This window comes from Sciurus carolinensis, chromosome X, assembly GCF_902686445.1.
Source record: "Sciurus carolinensis chromosome X, mSciCar1.2, whole genome shotgun sequence".
Taxonomy (NCBI): Eukaryota; Metazoa; Chordata; class Mammalia; order Rodentia; family Sciuridae; genus Sciurus; species Sciurus carolinensis.
The window spans coordinates 52904278-52923433 of record NC_062232.1 but is presented as its reverse complement, the minus strand read 5'-3'; the positions used below and the strand labels follow the sequence as shown (position 1 = coordinate 52923433).

General features: G+C 48.0%; 1 protein-coding gene across 1 annotated transcript in view; it reads right to left on the bottom strand.

Moving 5' to 3' along the window:
- Positions 1–15592, bottom strand: part of Nalf2 (NALCN channel auxiliary factor 2) — a 28385-nt gene extending 12793 nt beyond the window's left edge. Inside the window, exon 1 of the mRNA XM_047535075.1 lies at positions 13815–15592. Within this exon, the coding sequence (XP_047391031.1) occupies positions 13815–14675 (861 nt within the window). The 5' untranslated portion in view covers positions 14676–15592. The remainder of the gene's footprint in view (positions 1–13814) is intronic.
- Positions 15593–19156: the final 3564 nt, after the last annotated feature.

Here is a 19156-nt window from a genome sequence, read left to right as displayed (position 1 = left end):
GGAGAAAGCTAAGTGTAGATTACTCTTCCAAGAAGATAAACATTCCCAGGTTGTTGGGTTTTTTAAACTATTTCAAGGGATATAATTTCCAGTCATCTCTTCTATTTGATTTTTCATCTTCAGAAAAGTCCCTGTATTTCTGTGTCCTTTGAAAATGAAGAAAATCCCTGGATAGGGTTTATCAACACAAAGTGAAGTAGATGCATCAGCCCTCCTGTCCTAGAAACAGTTTCTGTTACTGCAGCTTATGATCACATTTGCTCTCTGGGGGACTGTATCAGACTCTGCCAATAATTTATTGGAGTTGGAGAAGGGGAGGCCTTCCTGGAGTTTGGGACCAAAAGGATGGCCTACTTCAAAGTCCCAGGACAGAGTCCAAGCCTTCTGGTGAGATATCTGCATAATTAAACACCCATGAGACCGTGGGCTCCCCCAAGACAGGAATTGTATCTTACTTATAAGTGCACTGCTCTCAATATCTCAACAGGGACTTGACTATCTAAGTAAGTGGAGGTGTTTGCCAAGTCTTTGAAAGCCAGGCTTCCAGTAACTATCCCAGATTGGATGAAGGTGGACAGATTAGAAAAAAATTTTGAAAATAATTGGTTATGAATGTGATTTCATGGAATTTTACAACTGATGAAGTAATTGGGAATATATTACCAAAAAGCTATAGAATATAGGAAAAAAGAGGCAATTATTAACTCCAAGAAAACAAGTTGACCAAGGAAGGAAATGTAATCTCCATATTCTACATGACTTAGCTATGAACAGTATTATCCTAATAACGTAAACATGGAATATTGTTAAAATCAGAAGCTGTGATATGCCAATATTGAGTGTATGATGGGAGGGGAAGCATGTGTTCATGCATGGTGTCAATGGTAGTAAAAGGGCTAAATCCTCCTCTAATCAGATTAAAAAGTCAATAGTCATCTAAAACAAAAATTAAGAAATAGCATATTGACATGCCATTTAGAAATGTGCAGGTAAATATCAAATTAAAAAAACAGCTATGAAAGTTGGAAGTATTTAACTCTGAAGAGTGAGGCTCAGGGTGAAACACAGGACTACTGTTTTGATGACATATTAAGACATGTAATTTAAAAGACATATATAAGCTACAAGGATATATATATTTATGATATTCATATGCACATATATACACACAGATTTTTAAACAGAAAAATAAAAATAGTGATATTTGATAACATTTAGAAATGTTGAAGGAAACATTAGAAGAAACAGAAAACAGCATTTCTAGGGTTTAACTCTGAAGAGTAAGGTTTAGGGGTGTATGTGCACATGTATGTGTATATATGTAGCTTGTACATGACATTAAAAATTATGAATATATATTACTTAAAAAATAAAAGTTAAGTAAAAGCAAACTGATCTGCTGCCATGAACCTTGAAAACAGCATAGCAAAATCCCCAAGACCTGACCATCATCACTACACACAACCCACACTGCTCTGTCCTGCTCTGGATCATCTACTCTATCACCACTGTTGGGCATGGCCTTGGGCCAGGTGAGCCCAACAGAGCTAATGAGGGAGCCCATGGCCAGAAAGAGGAATGCAGAGGAGGGCAGTTTGGGGGGCTTCTGTGCACAACTGTTGTGCAAGTCACCACAGGAATGGTTTTAGTGTGACAGTGACAACCATAGCTTCCTTTGGAGCTGCACACACTCCCACTCCCAGGTTCAGAAAACCATCTCCAGCCTTCTGCAGCCATCCTTGTGAAATCAATCCCCTGCATCTGCCTCACCTCCTTTCTCAAATGCTATGCTTTGCTAGGTAGGCGAAAGGCTGGGGGAGAACACAGACCTGATCAAAGGTGACTGATAGCTGTACTTGGTATCTGGTTGTGAGATGAATCAAGGACATTGTGGTCCTTCTATCTCCCTCTCTATCTCTTCCCTCTCCCATCTAAGCATGTCTTCATGTGCTCACTTGCTAGAAACTCTCCAGTTGCCTTCCAGCTCCTGATCCCCCATCCCCACCCTGACACATCACCTCCTGCTCCAAAATCACCTTACCCTACTCCTAAGCTGCCCACCTCAATATTGTGAACTTCAGTTGGGTATTAAGCAATCACTGGGATTTAACACATCTAATTAAGATAAGAAAAACAGCTACTATTTATTAAATGCTTACTATAAGCCACACTCTGTTTTAAGCACCTGATCCTGATATTTATTAATTCATTGAATCCCCACAATCACCTCCAGAGTTACAGATTTTTACAGATGAGGACCAAAGAGTTTAAATAAGTTGCCAAGGCTCACAGGCAACAATATAATAATGGTGGCTAGCATTTCTTGAGCACTTTCCACCTCGGAGGCAGTGTGCTCTTATAAGATTATCATGATTTATGTCCTTTAATCCTTATAATGACCCTGTTTCATAGTTTTGAAGGTGAAGAAAGTGAAGTTCCAAGAGAGATCAAGGAATATATTCAAGGGCTCAACAACTACTCTAAAGAGAAGACAGATTTCAAACCGGAATGATAAGCCAGGTCTACCTGGACTTTGGTGCCCAAGGTCTTTATGCCATACTGCATTTGGTATTGTCCCTCCAAATGACTACAATCATTGAATCTTACTACTCAAAAAATTTCCTCTTCATGGACTTTCAGGACAAATTGGGGAGAGATAGCTAGGATGGAAAGGTGTTATTTTCAGAAATCAATATATTCAGCCCATTCCCCTTATGAGTAAGGTTTTCCTTGCGAGGGTAGTGGGAAGAGCATTTGGATACTAGAAACTTAAAAAAAATCACTTCCACTCTCCTATCAAAGCACTCATTTCCCCCTTTCTATAAGCACATACACATACACACACTGCTTTATTTCTTCCACACCCACCAGCATCCTAAGGTCTAATCTTTGGCAATGATGCAGGGGAGGCTGTTTCCAGTTGCAAGGTTTACTTGCCCTAGGGCCTAAATTCTCCTGTCCCAGGTCCTACAATCTGGGGACTTCCAGAATAGCCTTGACCTAGAAGACACCAATGCCAGACAGAGTCCATTCCTTTGAACGTCTCAGGGCATCCACAACACACCCCTTTCTCCGCCACTTACCCCATAAATTTCTTTATTAAGAAACCTTTACTCTAACCAGATGGAAAGAGTTTGTCAGAGTTGGGTTCTGATTCTGCTTCTGCCATTAACTAGATGGGCAAACTTGAACAAGTCACGAGTAAGGAGGCAGGGACTTGGCCACTAATTTGCTATGTGACTGTGTGCCAATTACTTTCCCTCCCTGGGCCCCAATTTGGATCCAAGAAGATGGTCCCTCAGAAGGCAGTATTTGTGGTGAGAAGGCAGGGTCAAACATCTTTAAACTCAAACATTACTGCAGTCAAGAAATCCCAGGTGTGTTCTTAGTGGTTATAAAACCTCAGTCAAGTTACTTGACTTCCCTGATGTACACTTTCCTCATATGCAAAAGGAAGATAATAAAATAAAACTTCCCTTACTTTTTGTAAATGATACCCATAAAATAACTAGCACAAAGCTTTTACCTATAGTATAATTAATTAAACCAACACATATTGGGTACTACCATTGTCTGTCAGCATTCAAATCCAAGCTCCAACTTGTATTAGGTGAATGACCTTGAGTTACTCATTTGACTTCTGGGTCTATCTTCTATACTGCAAAATGGGGATAATATTATGCACTTCACAAACAGAAGAGAGAAATAAGAGAAAGGATATAGAAGGCCTAGGAGAGCCTTCTGTAGAAGGAAGGGACTTCTTCATTCTATCTTTTCAGCTTTAAGACAGAAATAGCAAAATTTTTAAATCTGACACAAATGTGATTAGAAAAAGGTTAATATAATTAATACATATAAAAGAATGCATACAAGGCAATTAGAAAAACACATAACCCAAATGGACAATTCACAAACAGGCAATACAAATGGCCCATAATCAAGAAAAACAAATGTCTCAGCAAAGAAATGCAAATGAAAAACCACTGCTATATTATTTTTCAAGTAAATTAATCTTACATTTTTGGTGAGGGAATAAACTAGAAAAATCTAGTAATTTGGAAAAAAATTTGGTAAAGTGTCAGGAGCATTAAAAAGGTTAATACTCTTTGATTCTGTAATTCTAGTTTCAAAACTTCATCCTGTAGAATTAATGTTTATGTTCCCATTTGTATGCAAAACAAAGGAAAGAAAAAGTCATTTACTGTGGAGATGTTTATGTAAGTCTAGAGAGAGGGGTGGAAGAATACATAAAAAATTTGTTAACATTTGTGACCTCAGGGCAGTGGACTCAGGGAGTGAATAGGAGGATTATTAATGTTTTCTTTATAAACCTATGTATTATTAGATTTGATACAAAGAGCATGCATTATTTTGTGATTTGAAAAACTCAGCAAAGTAGAGATTTAAGAATAAAATGATTGAGATAGCATTTATTAGTTAAAAAAGAATCAGATCTAACACGTATTTATAAACAAAGTATTCATGAACAGCAATACTTATAATAGTAAAAAGTTGGAAATAATGTAAATATCTAATGATAGGGGATCAGTTAAATAAATTACATTATACTCATGTGACAGAATATGTACATACATCACGAATGATGTTTATGAATAATTACATGGGAAAATACTCAGTGTACCAGTAAGTTAAAAAGAGCAGGGTAAGAAAATATATCAACTATGTAAAAATGTATAGTCACACCAGGATGTTTCAGTCAGCTGTTTCGCTGCTGTGACTAAAGATCTGACCAAAACAATTGCAGAGGGGGAAAGGTTTATTTGAGGGCTCACAGTTTAAGAGGTCTTAGTCCATAGAAGGCCGGCTCCATTCCCTGGGGCTTGACATGAGGCTGAACATCACGGCAGAGTATGTGGCAGAGAGAGTCTGCTCACATGAGATCAGGAAGCAGAGACGGAGTGGAGACTATGGAGATACAGAATATATATCCCATAGCCATGCCCCAGTTCCCACCTCCTCCATCCACACCCTACCACTTCAGTTACCACTCAGTTAATCCCTATCAGCGGATTAATTCACTGTTTGGGTTAAGACTCTCACAACCCAATCACTCTTCCTCTGAACCTTCTTGCATTGTCTCACATGTGAGTTTTGGGGGACACCACATCTAAACCGTAACAGCTATTATTTTAAAAGTCCTGAAAATTACACGTGTTGGCAAAGATGTGGACAGACTGGGAAACTTGTGTGTTGCTGGTTTATATGGAAAATGGTGCAGAACATAATTTTTTAAATTAATTAATTAATTTATACATACATACATACATACATACCAGGGGTTGAACCCAGGTGTATTCAACCACTAGGACACAACCCCAACCCTTTTTATTTTATTTTGAGACAGGGTCTCGCTAAGTTGCTTAAGGCCTCTCTAAGTTTCTGAGGCTGGCCTTGCACTTGTGCTCCTCCTGCCTCAGCCTCCTGAGTGGCTGGATTATAGTCACGAGCCACCATGCCCAGTAAATGTAATTTAAAATGATATAGCTGCTATAGAAAACAGAATGACAGTTCCTTAAAAAGTTAAGCATGCAATTATCATATGATCCAGCAATTCCACTCTTAATTATACCACAAAGAACTGGAAGCAGGGATTCAAACAGATACTTCTACATTGATGTTCATGGCAACATCATTCACAGGAGCCAAATGTTAGAAATAACCCAAAAGTCTGTCAACAAATGAATGGATAAACAAAATGTAGCATAGGCACACAAGTGGAATATTATTCAACCATAAAAACGAATGAAGTACTGATACATGCTACAGCATAGGTGAACCTTAAAAACATCAGGGCAAATGAAATAAGCCAGACCAAAAAAAAAGGTAAATAATGTATGATTCCACTTATGTGTACCACCTAAAATAGTGAAATTCATAGCAATAGAAAGTAGACTAGAGGTTACCAGGAACTAGAGAAAGGGAAGAATGGGGAGTTATTGTTTAGTGGATACAAAGTTTCTATTTGAGAGGAAAAAAGTGTTTTAGAAATGGATAGTGGTGATACTGCACATTACAAATGTACTGAATGGCACTGACTTGTAGATTTAAAAATGATTAAAATGGTAAATACTATGTTATATATATTTTAACATAATGGAAAAAGCTGAAGCACATCTGCCCTTTTTTGTATTATATTTCTCTTTTCTAAAATTTGTCAAAGATCATTTTTTGTAATTGGGAAAAAGTATTTTAAAAAGATTCTTAGTCTATAATTTTTAAAAAATAATTCTTAAGAATATAATAATCCTGAAGGTTTAAGTTCGTCAGAAGATTTAGTTGGGTCTAACACTAAACAAACACCTTTCACAGATCAGTCAGGTAGCCATGCTATCTGCTTAAAGTCTAACAAGACAGGAAATGTTGGTAATCCTTATAGCACCAAACATCCTTGTCCAGGTACAACTCGATGGGCTGGCAGGCACTTCTTTGAACCACCCAAGAGAAGCCTAGGCATCTAAGGCTGTGGGCATGGGAACTGAGTATCCAAATCCCAAGCTAGGCCTCTACAGACTCTGAGGTGACAAGGTTTCTCTTCATTGTCTTCTCTTCCAGTTTTACCAGCACATGCTGGGTGGGGCTCAGGTTTGTACTTGGTTTGCTCAGGGCATCTTCTCCCTTCCTGCCCTGATTGATCCTTCTAGCAGTTTGAGGCTGAGAAAATAACAGAGATACCTTCTTTTCAAGCAAGAGAAGCACAGTTCTTCCCTCCTTCCTTGTAGAGCCTGCAGAAAATGGAGGGAGCAAATAATTCCCTTGTGTCCATCCTCCTGTTGCTACCCCAGGAGGACACCAGTGATGGTTACTGGGTCTCAAGGACAAAGACTGGGATCCTAAATAAAGAGGATGTCAGTGGGTCCTCATGCTGGATCTGAACCACACCAATGGGGTCCCTAAGCGTCCAATAGGATCTGCTGAGTCTCTTCTCCAGTCAGCCTAGCTTCTCACCCCAGCCTATCTGTAGCCAGCAAGGCATTGCCTCTGATAGCCATAGAATACTATTAACATCACCTTTATACATCTGTGTACTAGGGAAAGAAAAGTCAGACCTGGGTTTATATCCCAGCTCTTCCACCTTTTAGCTACATAACTTAGGGTGATTGTTTCCCCCTTGCTGAGTCTCAGTTCTCTCATTTATAAAAAGGGGATAATAATAGTACTTGTTTGCTAAGATGACTGTCAGGAAATGATGAGTCTATGGACATATATAAAGCCCCTGGTATCTCTTATGCACTCAAAAGCTTCGTTTTCTTTTTCCCTTTCCCCTTATTATCCCTTTCTTCTTTAGAGCCAATTGGCCTCAACTTCTGGCCTAGAAACTTGTGGCTCAGGTTCCAGCTCCTTTCTCCAGAATTCATTCAAGCAGAAGCTTTAGTCCTGGCAATCTCTGTTACTCCATAAGAACTATTTCCCTCCCCAGAGCCAACTCCCCTGGTGCCCTTGCTGTCCCCTCTAAGCACCTACCCAGCTCAAGGTCTCAGAAATTCAGGCTTTTCTGAAGCCTGCATCATGCCCAGGGACAGCATGCCTGGCTGCAAGCCTGTGCACCTGTAACCACAGGGATGTGAACATACCTATAGCCCAGAGACCTGTTAGACCAGCACTGGAAAATGGTGCTTCTGGGGGCCCAGATTTGTCTAGACACCCAGAAGAAGAGGCTTCTTCTGGCTTTCAACAAACACCTGCAGCTAAAATCCACATGTGGTTGAGAGAGGAGCTGGGGAAGGGCAGGTGAGATGTCCAGTCTGCATAGGCACATAGCTGGTAAACAGCCTTGGAGGGTGGGGAGCATGAAAGAACTGCTGTGAGGGAGAAGTTTTTGTAGGGCAAACTTCCCATCCCTGAGTCTGAGGTGTCTGGCCTACATGCCCACCCACACAAAGAAGAGTGGGTGAACCCTTTCCTTAAGTTACTGATATCTGTGGAGGGGATCGGCACACATCCACATGGCTTGGAAGCACCTCTCATGTTTGTGATGTGTTCAGAGATCCCTGAACCTCGTTTGATCTAGGCCCCACCCACTGTCTTCCTTTTCCTCATCCCTACCTCCACTATGTTCAGCAGACTCTTCCAGCCAGACCATGACACTGGGTGGGAGGCTGCTGGGCTCCCTTCCTTCCCTTAACTCCCCCCCACCCCCACATTCAGGAGATACCAGTATATCCTTCCTGGAGGTTCCCGTTGCTATGGTGACTATAGTAGTCAGGCACCAGCCTGCGGGAAGGATGGGAAGTAACCATGAAGACTGGGGGATGTGTCTATGTGTCTGAGTGTGTATGCATGCACACATGCACGTGCACAATCTGACTGGGGAGGAGAGAAGGAAGGGAGGGAGAAAGGGAGCAGAGAGGGAGAGGAGGAGGGAAGGGCAAGGGGGCAGGTGAAGAGAGGATCAGAAAATGAAAGGGGGAAGGAGGAGAGATGAATAGGAGGGAGGTGAAGTGTGAGTGGAGTGTGAGGGATGGGAGGAGTAAGGGCACAAGGAGATATTAAGGGCAAGAGGTTCAGTGCCAAGTGGGTGATCTGGGTAAGCCAAGAGGGTGTGGGATCTGGGATAAAGTCTGGAAGGGGTGGAGTGTGATAGAAGGGGCTGACTGTTAGAGGGAAACAGGGTAGGAAGAGAGGTAAAGGATCAGGGTGGGAGGGGCAGAGGTAAGTTTTTTGAATATAAGAGTGTAAGCGTAATAAATAAGGGTTAGAGAATAAAGTGTGGGTGTGGTTTGGGAAGAGTCTAGGGTGATAAATAGAAGATTAGATAGGTTGTAGGTCCTTGGTATGTGAATGAGAGTGTAGGGTACAGACTAAAATATGGGAGGGACATTGGGGTCAGGGTGGGCAGGATGGTGGTAAGAGGTCTGGAGAGGTGCGCTTCAGCATGAGGGCACTTTCCCATTCACAGTCTTAATCCACTATGTTCTCGTCCTAGTCTTAGGACAAGACTTAGGACTTCTTTGTCCCTGTTCCAGGATTTCTGGTTCTTGCCCCTTCAGAGAACCCCATGCTCACATTCCTTGGTAATGAGATGAGCTCCTGTGGATCTGGAGGCCCATCCCCCAGGACCAGCTTTGCCACGGTTCCCAGGAAGTTGTTTATTGACAGTGTCCCCCTTCCTCCACCCGCAAACAGGGACCAAGGCATCTTTTCTGGGCCCATGCCCTGCGTCAGGTAGTATGCCTATGAGGCGATGCTCCCTGCCTGTCAGCTTGGGTGACAACAGTGATCACTGGCCAAGTGGGGGTCCCTGCCCTTCGCTCAGTGCCCTAAGCTCTCTGCTCTAAGCACCCCTCATACTAAGCATTAGCCTGGGAGTCCTGCTTGGCAGGAAAGCTGTGGCAGGTGGGAGGAGAGAGGAAGGCAGTGAGGCAGAAACAGCTGCCAGCCGGAGTGGAGGAAGAGCAGGGCCCCAGCGGGTACGGGCAGAAGGCAAGGCGCTGGCTCTCGCAGCCCCCCACACCCTCTCCCCATGTGTGGGTGTCAGACCCAACCTCCTTTCCCAGCTCTCCCCTTCCAATACTGCTGTTCGGAAAGCAGGCTCTGCTCACGGGCCTAATCTCTGGGCTGAAATAGACCTCAGAGGTCATCTGGTCCAATTTCCCCTGTAATCTGATGCTAGAGTCACCTCTGAGGCACTTGGACCCAAGGATCTACTTTTATCAGGCAAGATACTTTCTGGGAGCAGTTGGTTTCTTCTTTGGAAGGAAAAAAAATCTGTGAAGTGAGTGACTGATGTGCCAGGCCTAGATAATATACAGACTTCTCATTAATCATGACCTCACAGAGCTTTTTTTGAAGAATTAGCCCCGTTTTACAAATGAGAAAAGTGAGGCTAAGAGAGTTGAAGTTCCTAGCTCAAGGTCACACAGGTAATAAAGAAGCTAGGTTCAAACCCAGGACTTTTCAGTTTTTGATTGTTTGTTTTGAGCTTAGACTTTTTTTTTTTTTTTTTTTTTTTTTGTACTAGGGATTGAACCCAGGGGTGCTTAACCACTGAGCTATATCTCTAGCTCTTTTTTTAAAGTTTTGAGACAGGGTCTCACTAAGTTGCTTAGGGCCTCACTAAATTGCTGAGACTGGCTTTGAACTTGAAATCCTTCTGCCTCAGCCTCCCTAGACACTGGTATTAAACACGTGCACCACCATGCCCAGCAGGACTTTCTAGCTATAAAGTCCCTCTGGGACCAGCAGGACATGTGTCTTCTTTTGTACCAGGACAAGTCTTCTGAGGTGTGAAGTCCAAGATCATATTCTCTAGATTCTCCCCTTTTCCAGGTCAAACTGTTCCTACAACTCTCTCCCTTTCTTAACCTGGTCAGATTGAGACCTGGAACAAAGCACACAGTCTGCCAGGTGGATTTGGGCCAGTTCAGAATAGAACAGAACTATCACATCCTTTCTGGGCAATAACCTGGATCGATGCAGCCCAATAGGCAGAAAGGGAGTTGAGAATGTCCTTCTCTTGGACCTACAGCCCTCTTAGATGAAGAGCTGTGAGAAGAAGCCAGGGGTCTGTGCCCATCTTCACCACTCCCCTGATTGAAATTTTCTGAATTGAGAGCAGGAAAGAGACAGAGGGGAGAGACAAACACCTAGGTAGGGGCTTGGCAGGACTGGGAGGATGGCAAGCTGGGTGGAAGTGAGGTGGCTGTCCAACAACCATATGCAGAGTTAAGGGAAGGACAGGGCTTGGGGGTGTACAAGCAGATAAGGGGGAGTGGGGCTTGGCCCCAAGGATTGGGAGAGGCCAGAGTGGGGATGGGTATCAGCCTGCTTGGGTTAACATTGCCCTGCTGTGTGAGAAGAAGTCAGTCGCACATTAAGGAAATGTTGCAGCTAGTACTAAATTGGGAGGTGTCACAGGCAGCAGTGAGGACAGGTATGATTTGTGGGGCCCTGTGGGGCCCAAAACAGGGGCAGACATTTCACAGGGAAAGAACAGGGTTTCTGGGGCCATCCAGAAAGGATCTGATTGAGGTGCTCAGAACAATGGCCTTGGGGACATGGGGTCAAATGGCCCCAGAACCAAGGCTTCAGGCTCGGTTTCCAAAAGTAGAACCACCTTATCCTGGTCTCAGGCTGTGAACTCTGCACCCAAGAGAAGCTCCAAGGGTGGGGCATCATTTTCCAGGGATCCCACAGGAGGGCTTGGAGTCCAGGAGCAGGCTTGTGATTGGCAAAGAAGGCTTGCAAAGGACATGGGTGAGGGGCTGAGGAGAGATGGGGCTGGAGGAAGGAGAGTAACAGGGCTGTCTTTCCCCTTAGTGCCCACAATACAGCTGGATTTGAGAACCATATGAATCTAGGCTGTAGTTGAAGGAAAGAGATTTGGAAGAGGGGTGGGAAAGACAGGAAGAGAGCTATGGAGCTGGCACTGCCCTTCTGCCGGCACAGCAGGCAGCAAGAGAGCAGGAGTTGTTCGTTTGCTCACAGGAGAGAGAGACAAGGAGACCAAGGAGACAAAGGAGAGGAGGGAGGGCTGTGGGGAACCTGATGGGAGGAAACGGCAAAAGCATGGGCTTAACACTGGGACACATAGGTTGGAGACCTGGCACTCTTGCTTATTGCCTGACTGACCTTAGGGCAAATGGCTTAATCTCTCTACACCTCAGTTTCCTCATCTGTACAATGGGGGTAGTGGTGTGAGTATTACCAACCTCCCTGGGCACCTGTGATCTCATAAAACATGTTAAAGGGGTTGAAAGCCCAAAGCATTAAATCAATGCCAGATGTTACATTCTTAATACAAAATACTGTCAGCTACCTCTTCCCACTTAAATCTCATAAAATACCCAGAATGTGGGAAAAGAAAGGATTATTATTCCTGTTTTACAAATGAGGAAATGAAAGCTTAGAGAAGTGAAGTGACTTGCCCAAGGTCATACTGCTAACAAGTCGTAGAGGTAATAAGGCCTTCAGAATCAGAGATCAGTTATCTTCTACATCAAACTGCTTGGTAGAAATAATCAATGCAAGGGATTATTTCGTGCAGGATTAGATGGGGCTTGGAGCTGACTCTAAGATGCAGAAAACCTCATGGGAAAGTTGTGGCATGGCTCTCATTCATCCTGCTGATTGAGAGAAGAAAAAGAAAAAAACAGTTGGGGCTATGGGATCGGAGGGAGAAACACAAAAGACAGACATCCTTTATTCCATCTGCGAGTGAACCACATCCCTCTGCTCCCACTCAGTGTGTCTGTGGCAGACATTGAGGGTATGTGTCTTTATCTCTATATGACAAAATGTGTCCTTCTTCATGTGACAGTACTTCCGCCTGCGTGTCTCTGACACCATGAGGAGATGCGCTTGTGTGTGACATGGTGTCTGCTTCTATGGCACTGTTCGTGGGTGTGACAGCCTCTCTGTATCCCTGTGTGTCTTTGCCCAGGGTGGTGGCGGTGGTGGCGCGTGGCCATGTGTGTGTGTGTGTGTGTCTATCTGTCTGTACACCTTTAAGAAGTGGAATATCTCATTTGGTAGTGTGAGTGAGGCAGTGAGTCAGCTGAGGCTGAGGGAGGCGGGAGGAGACTGCTAGGTTACGAGAACAGGAAAAGGGAGAAGGAGAAAGTGAAGTCAGGAACAAGGAGCTACCCCCTTTCTTCCCAACCCTCTTCCCCAAGTTCCTATGGAGCCCACCAAGAGCAAGGAAAACCTTGCAGAAGACCACAGGAGCCATGGTGGATGGAAAGGGGGGCACTTTCTGCCCCTCCCCAGTACCTTGGAGGGAGATGAGCTAAGCTAGGAGGCAACTGTCTGCCTCTCTCCAGTTCTCTGCCCCTAGCTCCAGAATGTGTGAGGGCACCACCCCACCTGGTCTCCTTGTCACTTGACCCTTTGACCTTGCTGTTCTCTTTCCTTCAAAACACAAGTCACCTGGCCAGGCATGGAGAACAGGGCAGTAGCATCAGGACCCAAATAGTTACATTCCCCAGCCACCTACTCTCCAGAACTCCCCTGCTGAGGGTCAAGAAGTTTCTTAACACTCAGCTCCTCTCTAGACAGGCCCGTTCTGCAGCTGCCTTGCCTCTTGAGACTCTCCTCTCTGGATGCCTGCCCCTAGCAGCCAGAAAGCCAGTGTTCCCTCCACTGCCACTCTAGGGCGCTGGGAAGGCACTGGGAGTTTTGTAATGCACCAGCCTTCAGTGGCCCTTTCTTCCACAAGCCAGTATCACCTGTTCTCAGCTTGCTCCTTTGTCAGGGGAGAGGACCCTGCAGGTTCCCTCCTTGGGAGAAGGCAGGCACCCCTGGGCTCCACCTGCCCCGGTTCTGGCAGCCACCTCAGGTCACATAAGGTCAACAGTGTGGTGTGTCCTACCACCGGGAATGCACCTCCTCTCACCCATTGGCAAGAGACAAGGGTAAGCATTAGGTTGCCAAATATTCTTCCTCCTCTGTTGGCCTTCCCCCCTGCACCAGCCAGTCCCCGGGACTTTCAATTCAAGCCCAGGAAAGGAGTGTGGCACAGCTGGCTTGGGATGAGGGCTGGGGAGCACAACCTCTCCTTCCACCCCTTTGCCAGCCCAGGACCCTGGGACCCCTCCTTCCTTGTACCGGGGCGGGATCAGGAAGCCCCCGCCCTAAGATATCAGAATCCACAATTGATAGAAGTTGACCAGGTGATTACCTTGCCTGAATCCCTGAGCCCTTTCTCTAGGGAGGGGCCCAGGGTGGCGCTCGCAGAGCCACAGTGAGAAGGGTGGAAGTGGTGAGGTGGGTAGAGGGAAACCTTTATTTCTCCCCGTTTTAATGTTACTGCTGCCGCCGCCCAGGCAGCCGTTGTGGCCGCGGACGCCAGTCCCTACCTTGCAGCCTTTCGTGCAGGACCGGATTGAGTACTCTTCTGCCTGTAAGTATTTATGCAGCACGAGGTCGAACTCGTCATATTTTTCCTGAGCATGTCGGTCCAGTCGCTGGTACGCCTCGATACAGTTGCTACATGCCTCCCAGGCCCCAGAGCCCGGGCTGGCCACCACAGCCAGCAGGTCCCCCAGCAGGGTGTCTAGACTGCAGTCCAGGCTGTCGGGGCGGTCCATGCCCAGCAGCAAGTCCCAGACCGTGTAGGTGTCGCAAAAGGAGAGAGTGAAGTTCCGAAAGTGGCCTTTGAGCAAGTTTTTTTTGGCGGAGGGGAACTCGGCCCGGGCACGGGAAGAGGAGTCAGGGGGCCGCAGAGGGGGGGCCGGGGTAGTCGGTTCGAAAAGTCTCTGCAAAGATTCCAATTTGGTGCAAGCTGCGTCCAGCCCCGTGGGTTCTGGGACGCCGCCGCAGACCTGCCTGGGGCTGGCGGCGGGGGCGGCTTTGGTCAGATTGCTGTATCGGGGCCCGCAGGTGCCCGGGGGCGCGCTGGGCTCGCCGGGCGACGGCGGCGGCAGCGGCAGCACCGCACGAGGAGGCACCGGCTGCCGCTCACGGCCGGCCCCCCAGGGTGGCCGCATGGCGCTGCTCAGCTCCCTGGCCCGGGGCCGGGCCCCCGCGCACAGCCACAGATGGTCAGCGAGCAGCACGGTGAAGAAGAGCAGGGACGCCAGGGACAGTCGCCATCGCTGCGCCCGCTCAGAGTCGGCGCAAGGTTTGTCGCTCGGCCTGGGAGCCCAGCAGCAGCAGCAGCAGCAGATAGTCAGCGCGGCGGCGTCTTTCCCGGGCCACATCCAAGCGCCCCTGAACATATTTCAGGGGGGTCCGGGCTGGAGGGAGTAGACAGGCGCGAGGCCGGACGGCCGTCTCGGGCAGGCGGGCTGCGCGCCGCTCCGCGCTCTTCGGCGCCGTCCAGGCACTACCTCGGGGGCTGCATGGTGAGGCAGGCCGGCCGGCCCCGGGCCCCACTCAGGCCGGAGTCGCGGGGCGCTCTTGTGCCGTCCCGGCGCCCCTCCCGCGCTCCCTCGCTTGCAACCTGGGCGCCGCCGCCCGGCCCGCTAGGCGCTGCCCCGCGTCCCGGCGGGGGGCGGTGCAGGGCACTGGGGCGGTGGCGGCTGCGGCGGCGGTGCCGCACTCCTCATAGTGTCGGGCCCCTCAGCTGCCCTCGGCTCCGCGCCACTTCACTCTGCGCCGGCGGCTGCCCGGCTCGCACTCTGTTCCGGCCGTCTCGGTTCGGCGCAGCTCTGCGCCCCTCAGCGCCGCCGTGCGGGCCCCGCCGCCGCGCTCCGCTCTGCTCCCCTCGCCCCGCGCCGCTCCTCTCCCGCCCGTCCGCCCGCTGCCCGCTCCACGCTGCTCCCTGCCTCGCTCGCGCCCTCCTAGGCCGGTCGACCGGTCCTTTGCTCAGCCCTTCGGGCTTCGCTTGTGCTCCTGCCGTTCGCCGGGGCCGGTCCCGGGCCGGCTCCGCTCTGGCTCCGCACCCGCTGCTCCCGGAGTTCCGGCTCGGGCGGGCCACCTGGCTCCCGGCAGCGCCACAGGCGCCGGACGCGGACACCGGGCTTTACTTAGTGCGCCTCTCGCTTCCGCCTCTCCTTCGCACCGCTGTGGCGGCCGCCCAGCGGCACGGCCCCGTGGCTCCCGCTGGCCATGCCCCCTCAGTCTGTCGCCATCTTCCGCTGTGCGGAGAACACCTTGAGAGCCCGTGTGCGAGTGTGTTTGGGGGGGAGCGGGGCGGAGAAAGAGGCACCGAGAGGAGGAGGGAGCGGGACTGGGGCCCCGACTGCGCCTGCGCCTCAGGACTGCCCCCCCACCCCACCCCAGCCCCCGCCGGCCGCAGCCTGTGCTGTTTGGGGATGTTTCCAGTCCACCCCCCAACTCCATTCACTTCAGCGCCTCCGTTCATCCGCCCGCTGCCCGCGTGCACACGCCACACGCTGAGTCCCAGGCCCTGGCACTCCCCCTCCCCCACCAACTAGGGCGCCCGCCTTCCTCCCCAGGGCCGCCCCACACTCCCCCGAGGGCTAGGAGACTTCTGAGGGTGATTCTTGAAGGCGGGAGGTATCTCCATAGCGTCTCGCTGCCTCCCTGGGTCGCCTCCCCTGTCCCCGTGACTAGGAGACGCTGGAGTCGGCTTTGGATCGGACCAGTCCCGTGTCCCTAACTCCGCTGTCGCCTTCACTGTCCTGCCCGAGGCCAAGGCGGCCCGTGGTGCTGAAGGACAGCTCCCAGTTTAGCTCTAGAAGAGGACTGAGCTTGGAGAGCGTCTTGGTGGGGGCAAGGCAGTGGAATAAGATGGGTAGTAGTGGTGGGGTGTCGTTTTTGCCCTTAGGAAGATTTCCAGCAGCCTCCCCCCAACCCCCGTCCTAGCTGTCTGGCTCCCCCTACAGGCTGCTGAGAATAGCTGAGCGAGAGTTAGGGAAGCTGTGCCGCCGGGATGGAACCATGTGCTTGGGGCCCTCACAGAGTCACATGGCATTAGAAACTCGAACGTACAAACGTCCTGCCGCGACACTAACCTTGTTTGGACTCCTCAAAATCTCAGATTGTTTCTGTGGTCTACTTCCTTTCCTCACTCCCTCCTACTCCTTGTAACTCTCATATTCTAGTTTTTAACCAACTATTGTCAGCAAGGATTTGCTAACATTATGAATAAGGATAGAGACAATAGCCTTTATTGAACGCATACTATGTGCTAGATACTACTCTAGGCACTTTACATGCATTACTCATCTGATCTCTACACGGATCTAATTAGTCTCTTACCTTCATTTGCTTATGAGGAAGCTGAGGTTTAGTATGATTAAATTGCGTGAGGTAACCGACCTAGTGCAACCAAGACAAAAACCCAGACATCATGGTTCTAGAGTTCTCTAACACTCAAGAAAGGCCCTGAAAAGTTGTAGGGATGGAAGACACAGTCCTGTTTTAAAGGAAATTATAGTCTATGTAAGAATATCAAACATATATATTGGCTAGTGGGAGAATTCATGGGCCAGAGAATTGGGATCAGGTACTAGTTCCACCGCTGAACATGCCAAACATGCCGCATGCCCTGAGTGAATCCTTTCCCTTTCAGTGTCTTGGTTTTTCCCTGAATAGCATGAGGGGATGCCAAGGGTTAAATGATGAGTGGGAATTGTTAGCACTACTCAGAGGGAGACTGGGTTGGGTGCATGAAAAGTGTCTGGAAAAAAAAAAAGAATTGGAGCTGGTTCCTAAAGAAGCAGCAGAATTTGGATGGGCAGATGGGGAAAGCATTGCACATAAGAGGAATGCAGGTGAAAAACCTCCAGGGATGGGGAACAGTCTTCTATGTTTGTGAAGCCATGAGTGTGACAGATTGACACACTTAATGGAAAGAGTTTGTGAAGAAATAGAGGGAAATGAGTCAAGGTACAAAAGTGTCAGACATTTATTTGAGAGGCCTATTCATTCATTTATGTTCAAGCACTGTGCCAGGGATAAAGGACACTGAAGTGGATCAGACATAGCCCTGCCCTTGAGATACTCACAGATGAATTCAGGAGGCATGCCTGTTAGAGAAGGAATTGCAGACCAGGACAATAGGATAATATTGAGGAGAGATATCCCTTCCACAGACAGAGGGACCACTTAACTCTACCAGCTTCCATCACAGATGATTTTGCACATATCCACTTGACTTGGGGCATTAATACATTCATGTATTTGTCAAACATCTATTGAAGATCTATTATGGTCCACTTGCTGAACTAGACATCAGAGATAAGACATAAGTAAAATATGCATCTTTGGTTAGGGGAAGATGGGTTGAAGTCTTAAGGGGTGAGTGGGAACTGGCTAACCAGAAAGCAGGGAAAGTGATGTGTGAAGGATATCCCAGACAAAGGGAGGTCATGTGGAAAGACCCAGAAGTGAAGCCAGGAAAGGCATGTTCAGAAACCTGCAAAGGAGTTCATTGTGACTAGGTGTGAAGTGAGAGCACCGCCAAGAAGAGGCTGAGGATTTGGCAAGAGCCAAATCATGCAGGGGCCTGGAGGCCATGCTAAGTAGTTTGGACTTTATCCCAGGGGTACTAAGAGCTATGGAAGAGGTCGAAAGGTTTTAAGGAGGAGGTGACATGATCAGATTGGTGTTTTTAGAAGATTGATTTGCCTGCAGCAATGGAGGGACTGGGTGGATGGGGTGAGACTGAAGGCAGGGGGACTGGTTAGGAGACTAGTTAGTAGTCCAGGACTGAACAAAGGCAGGAGTTGTGGGGGTGGAGAAAAGAAATGCACATTGGGGGTAATGAAAGACGCATAATTGGAAGGACCTAGGACTGGCCTAGATGTAAGGAATAGAGACAGGGTCTGAAGAAGGAGGGTGAAACCAAAGGGTACCAGTTTGTGAAACTGGCATGACTGTTCCTGCCCACCTAGGAATTATCTTTTCTCAGCCATTCTTTGTTTAGTCCTTAGAGGGTTCAGTGTTCTGTTTAACAAAGAAGGCTAATGGCTTACAGATACCTAGTTTAGAGCTGATTGGCAGGGCCACAGTGATTGACACCCTTGAGTGCCAATGAAAGAACAGCCTGCCAGGCCTAGGCTATCAGCTCTGAGCACCTCTGGAGCTTTCTGTGAGAAGTCACTCAGGCAAGACTCCCTCCCTCTCCCCCAGCACACACAGGGTGAAAAGTGTCTCACAAAGGTTCGTTTATCACAGGAGCACAATATAACAATAACTTACCCACCCAGTACCCACTGCACACAAAGGACAAGTGGTAGCACACCAGCAATCAGAGGAGGCTCTCATTGTCTCACTTTAAATGACATAAGAAATGGGGCTAGGGGCAGCAAAAGCATAGGCATCTAATCAGTCCCTGGAGCAGAATAGCTAATGTGAAGAGGGGGACTAGAGTGGCCTGCTGCTCCCCAGAGCTGGTAGGCCCTAGCCAGCCTTCTCAGCCCTTCTTCTGCACATTCCCATTCCCCTAAGCAGAAGTATCAAGGTGGGTCACTGCTGAGGGTTCTCAATGCCAAGAAAGGCACCCTCAAACCAGGAAGTGTGGAAGACAACTCGTAGTAGAGGGAGGAGGGGAAGCTTTTCCACAGTGAAATACTGACAATTTAGAAAGAAGACAAAGTGGAAGCTGTTTAGAGGCCAATGTGGATACACAGGGAGCTTTCTGTTAAGCTCGAATCTTTAAAGGTCATGGGCAAATGATAGGAAAAATGGTATGTAATTAAGGGTGAATCGGAGAACCTGGAAGAAGATTGCCAGGATGGCTAAAGCACAGCTTGAGCTGAGGCTTGTCAGGGTCTGCCTGGGTCCCACC